This window comes from Camelina sativa, chromosome 9 (genome assembly GCF_000633955.1).
Source record: "Camelina sativa cultivar DH55 chromosome 9, Cs, whole genome shotgun sequence".
NCBI classification, from domain to species: domain Eukaryota; kingdom Viridiplantae; phylum Streptophyta; class Magnoliopsida; order Brassicales; family Brassicaceae; genus Camelina; species Camelina sativa.
Genome location: NC_025693.1, coordinates 13,777,851 through 13,783,850, shown reverse-complemented (window position 1 = coordinate 13,783,850; position 6,000 = coordinate 13,777,851). Strand labels below are relative to the sequence as shown.

The following is a 6,000-nucleotide window of genomic DNA, read 5'->3' as shown; positions in this document are numbered from 1 at the left end:
CCACATGTTTTGATCGCAAGACTATCCATTTCCTTAGGACAGGAGTTTAGAGAAGATTTATCTAAAATAGTCATTTATTTGTTTGATTATAATATACATTTATAGAAATATTCGGTGAAGTTAGAAAAGAGAAAAAAAAAATCACAAAATTTGTTTATTCGGCTTTTCCCACTTGCCTGGATTATGTTTAGGGATTAAATCCACTAGAATAAAAGAAATGTAAATACAACATATTTGCAAATGAGTAAACCAATTGCAGGAAGTATTATTATTCTATTTTTTATATTATACATAAACAGTTTAATAAGGATGCACTAATCATGAGTTTAGGTCAAAATAAATAACTATAAATAATATTTATATAATAATAACAATCCGAATAAATGCAAACAACATTTGCGATCTTTAATTGTCTTTTTTTTTTGTAAAAAATTGTTTTTATATGTTTTTTTGAAAAACATTCATACGATTGCAACGGTTCATTGTAGAGTTATGTCTTTTCATCATATTTTATTCATATTTTTTATCACAATTTTTTGTTATAACAGATGTGTCTATTTAAATAGTCATGACTTTTAAACTTTTTATATATTTGTCTCTTTATCAATAATTAACAAATCATTATTCGTTTAAATACATTTTCTGTTTTATGTTAAATCTAAATAATTTAATATCTAATACTCAAAATTATTTTATAATCTAACTAAATTCTTTTGAAATAATTATAACAGTATAAAAATTTAATACAACTTAACATTTAGTTTATAGTTGCCTCTATTTATCATAACTTTTGTAAAAATAATTATTTTCTTTTTTAAAATGGTGTATTTTTATTTTTATTTTTCGTTGATACATTTTTACTCATTATTAAATATATTTTATTAATTATTAGAAATTTGCATTTATTTAGGAAAACCATTAATTCAATATTTTTAGTTAGGATCACATTATCATAATAAATTTTACTAGTAATAATATATTTAACCTTACAAAACTCCTGCAATATCAACTTTTCTAATAGTCAAAAACCACGTATTAACAAGTGATGCTTGGGGATTCGAAAAGAAAAATATTGCACCAAACGTAAATTCTTCATATATTCGTAAATTCACGTTTTTCAACGAACAAATGATAGACTTTTTCTTTTCTTTTCTAAATTTAGGATTCCATTAGTTCCAGGAAGATTTTGTTGTCAACATATGTGTAGCTTTTACAGCTTGTATTATGTTTTTAAACAAATTCAACCAGTTTTCCACTAACTAACTCTTGCAAACAAATCGATTACTTATCAAAGACCTAAAGAAAACAAAAAGAAATGGATTACTCGTCTCCTTTGAAAACCAAAAAATTCATTCTTTATAGTTTTTTTTGTTCTTAATTATTTTTCAGAATTGATACACAAATATATGAATACAACGACCTATTTCCACGGTTGCATACCCGTAGTGTTCAACATCTCGTCTTATGGATTTTGGGAAAACCTAAACTCGCCAGATGTGATCTTCGGATATTCATTGCCTCTCATGGAGCTTCAGATATTACTCATCTTCGCATTTATCGTCACGATTCACATATTTCTTAGATGCATTGGCATTTCCCCGGTTCCTTCTTATATGCTGGTAAGTATACCTTTGCACATGTTAACGTGACGTTCAAGTAAAAGCAAAAATTAATGTAACTTTACAAGCACGTATAAAGTTTTAAGCGACATTTGACAATCTTGCATCTTAATAAATGTATATTATCTTCAGGCTGGTCTGATTCTAGGGCCTCAATTGTTCGATCTTAGGGAAAGATCATCAGGAAAGTTATCGTGGGATCCAGTACTAGATGGAAACGCGTCGTTAAGAGGCCTCTCAGTGTGTGGAAACATTATGCTTGCGTTTTTGATGACAGTCAAAATCAGCCGTAGATTGGCATTCCACAACGGATGGCTACCCATCGTGGTCGGGATCTTGACCTTCATTGTTCCTTTCTTCGGTGGTTTGTGTGTGCGGAATCTCTACACGAGCAATATAGACCCTCACTACTTACCGCATAAGAAAGTCCTTGCCGAACGCACTGTTATCATCTCAACCCAATCCTCGATTCTCTTGCCCACAGTCACCTATTTCCTGTCGGAACTAAAGATCCTCAACTCCGAACTCGGTCGCCTTGTGTTGTCTGCATCCCTAATTAATGACATATTCGGGTGTTTGGTCCACATACTAGCCTATCTCAGGGGAACGTACAAAAATATCTCCCCAGTGACAGCCTACCGTGACCTTATAGGGGTGATAGTTTTGATTCTTATAGTCTTTTTAATTTTTAGGCCGATTGTAGAATGGATAGTAGAACGCACACCAGAAGGCAAACCTGTGGCAGATGTGTATGTACATGGTGCGGTTTTGAGCGTAATTGCTTCCGCCGTCTACTCCTCATTCTTCAATATGAAATACCTTTTGGGACCATTCTTTATGGGCATCATCATACCAGAAGGTCCACCTATAGGATCCGCATTGGAAGCAAAGTATGAGGCTCTTACAATGAACGTTCTTATACCAATCTCAATCGCATTCAGTACAATGAGATGCGACGTGATGAAGATCATCTACGAGTACGATGACATCATGTACAACATCTTCTTAATTGCTTTTACTGGTGTTTTGAAAATGGCGGCTGGGATGGTACCTTGCTTGTACTGCAAGGTACCACTCAAGGAGTCCATAGCCGCTTCCCTTCTCTTATGCACCAAGAGTTTCTCTGAAATCTTTCTATATGAATCAACATTCGACGATTCGGTAAATTTTTCCCACATAATATTCACAATCCATTTCCCAAGATCTTCACATATTTATTTGCTTTGTATTTGCAGTATATATCGCAGGCTACATATACGTTCTTGATACTTTGTGCGCTTATAAACTCCGGAGTTATCCCCACAGCCTTGGCCGGACTGTACGATCCAAAGAAGAAGTACATTGGTTACCAAAAGAGAAACATCATGAATCTCAAACCAAACTCAGATCTTAGTATCCTAACTTGTGTACACAAACCTGAGAACATCTCTGCAGCCATTTCATTTCTCCAATTATTTCCCTCCAGCATCATGGTCACAGTTCTCCACCTCGTGAAGCTTATAGGGAAAATTGTCCCGGTTTTAATCTCGCACAACGAGAAAACGAAACGGCTAGTGAATAACTCCTACATCCATACCGCAAACCTTGCCTTTAGCAAGTTGGAGTCGGTAACCATGACCATGTTCACTGCCCTCACACACGAGAACCTGATGCACGATGACATCTGCATGCTCGCGTTGGAACATGCCACATCGATGATTATTATCCCGTCGGGGAGGAAATGGGCTATAGATGGGACGTTTGAGTCAGAGGACGAAGCCATAAGACGTCTAAACAAGTCGTTACTCCAAAATGCACCTTGTTCTATTGGAATACTCGTGGACCGTGGACAGTTCTCGTGTAGAGGCACGAAAAGGTACCACATCAATGTTGGTGTGCTCTTCATTGGAGGCAAAGATGACCGTGAGGCTCTCTCACTAGTGAAGAAGATGAAGCATAATCCTAGAATCAAAGTCACAGTGATCCAAGTTATCTCAAACCGAGAAACGGAGGCGACTGATTGGGAATACATTCTTGATCACGAAGTCTTAGAGGATCTTAGAAATACAGAAGCCAGTAATTGTATTTCATATACAGAGAGGATTGTGACCGGTGGTCCTGAAGTAGCCACCACCGTCCGGTTGCTCTCTGAAGCTTATGATCTCATGGTGCTTGGGAGAGATCACGGCATGGCACAACCGGACTTTGATGGACTCAAAGAGTGGACTGAACTCCCAGAGTTAGGTGTCATTGGAGATTTGCTAGCGGCTAGAGATCTTGACTCTAGAGTTTCTGTTTTGGTAGTTCAACAACAACAACAGACATAAAAAGTATTTGTCTGGTTATTGTATAATATACTAGAAAGTAGCCCACGCGATGCGTGGTTTATGTATGCATTATTAACTTGAAATATAAAATAAAGTAGTTATTTAATTATATATGAAACGTACACATAATATATGTGTTAAAAATTAATATTCATAATAATACGGTTCAACTACAATTTTATAGTTTATATATGTTATATAGTGTTTCATAGAAGGGTCATGAAAAAGAGGAAAGTTAAAGTACATATTACTAAATATTTTTGATTACAATGTATTGTTGAAATTATTTAAACAGTATGTTACTAACTTACTATAGCAATAAGACCATTACTTGTAGCAAAGTCAATTAATTATGGTATTTTTTTTAAATAGTTGAGATAAATTATATATTTTTCTTTTTTTTGGAAAATAAGAAACTGATAAGTAGTAAGTGTAAGATCTACTTAATTATTTTGATAGATAATTTTATGTTTTCTTATATATTAATTTTATTGTCATTATCTAAAAGTAATAGTTGACATAAAATAATTTTATATATGATAAGTCAATTTTAAAATAATTTATTAAAACGATATCACAAAACAAATATCTTATACTATAAGTTTAACCAGTTTTTATAAAAATTCTTAAAAAGAAAAGTGTGTAAAATTTAATAAATTTTATATCTTCTATATATTGTCTCCATTTCTAATAATTTAAAAATAAATAGTATAATTAACAATAAATTAAGTTTTGAAGTTATTGTTTTCTGTTATATCATAGGGTGATAAAGCAATTATGTTATGATACCATTATGTTTTTTTTAGTACATATGTTTTAAAGACAATCAAACTGTAACTTATAAATTACTATTAAATACAAATTTCTTTTGTGTCTTCTATATATGATTATTTAATATAATGTGAGTTTTTTATTATATATGATTATTGAATATAATGTGAGTTTTTTTATTAGAAAATCTTTTATATTTTTAAATTATTCTATCATATAGTAATAGGACAATTAGTTACAGAAAAGTTAATTAAATTTGATATATTCGTTAAATAATTAAGATAAATTAATTTATTTATAGTTTGGTTGTTTTGGGAAAAACAAAAAACTGATAAGCATTCTAAGAAAAAAAGTGTAAGACCTTACTTAATTACTTTGATAGATAAATTATATTGTCCTATATATTAATTTTATTTTCATATCTAAGAGTAATGGTTAACAAAAAATAATTTTATAATATGATAAGTCAATTTTAATATAATTTATTAAAACGATATCACAAAACAAATATCTTATACTCTAAGTCTAACTAATTTTTTTATTTAAATTCATGAAAATTTAATGTAAAAAAATTTTTCCTTCTATAAATTGTCTCTATTTCTAATCATTTTAAAATAAATAGTACAATTAACAATAAATTAAATTTTGAAACTATTATGGGGGAGATCATAATAGTTTTGAATCTATAAATTGTATTAAATTGTTTTCTGTTATTTCATGGGGGAGATCAAACAATTATGTTATGACCCCAATTTTTTTTTAGTACATGTTTTAAAGACAGTCAAACTGTAACTTATAGAATCTTATTAAATACAACTTTGAGTTATGTCTTTAATACACTATATATGATTATTGAATACAATGTGATATATATATATATATATTAGAAAATCTTATATATTTTTTGAAATTAGTCTATCATAAATTAATTTGGTTTCAGTTTTTACTTTATAAGTATGAAACCATTTTCTATTTTTATTTAGTTTTAATTTGTTTATATTTTTTAGTTGGGTTGATCAATATTTTTTTTAAGGTTCTATGGTGAATGATTTCATTATGAAATATATTAGATGTTAAAACTAAAAAATGGAAGAAAGAAATTTGTGTTACAATGTTGGGAAATATCAAAAAGCAAACTATAGAATATTTTTTTTTAACAAACTATACACCAGATACAAATAAAATAAAGTAAAATAAAAAATAGAATGTTAAATTTAAAATTAATGAGAATGACATGTGTCACAAAAGTGAAGTGCCAGATGTCACATTGTTAAGCAAAGTTAGAAAAAAACCTTACTTAATTA

The 6,000-nt window shown here is 30.2% G+C and overlaps 1 protein-coding gene across 1 annotated transcript; it reads left to right on the top strand.

The window, feature by feature from the left end:
* LOC104715256 (cation/H(+) antiporter 12-like) lies at window positions 1,407-3,925 on the top strand. The gene is made up of 3 exons (XM_010432675.1): window positions 1,407-1,619; window positions 1,752-2,780; window positions 2,855-3,925. The coding sequence occupies exons 1-3, from the start codon at window positions 1,407-1,409 to the stop codon at window positions 3,923-3,925; spliced, it is 2,313 nt and encodes a 770-aa protein (XP_010430977.1).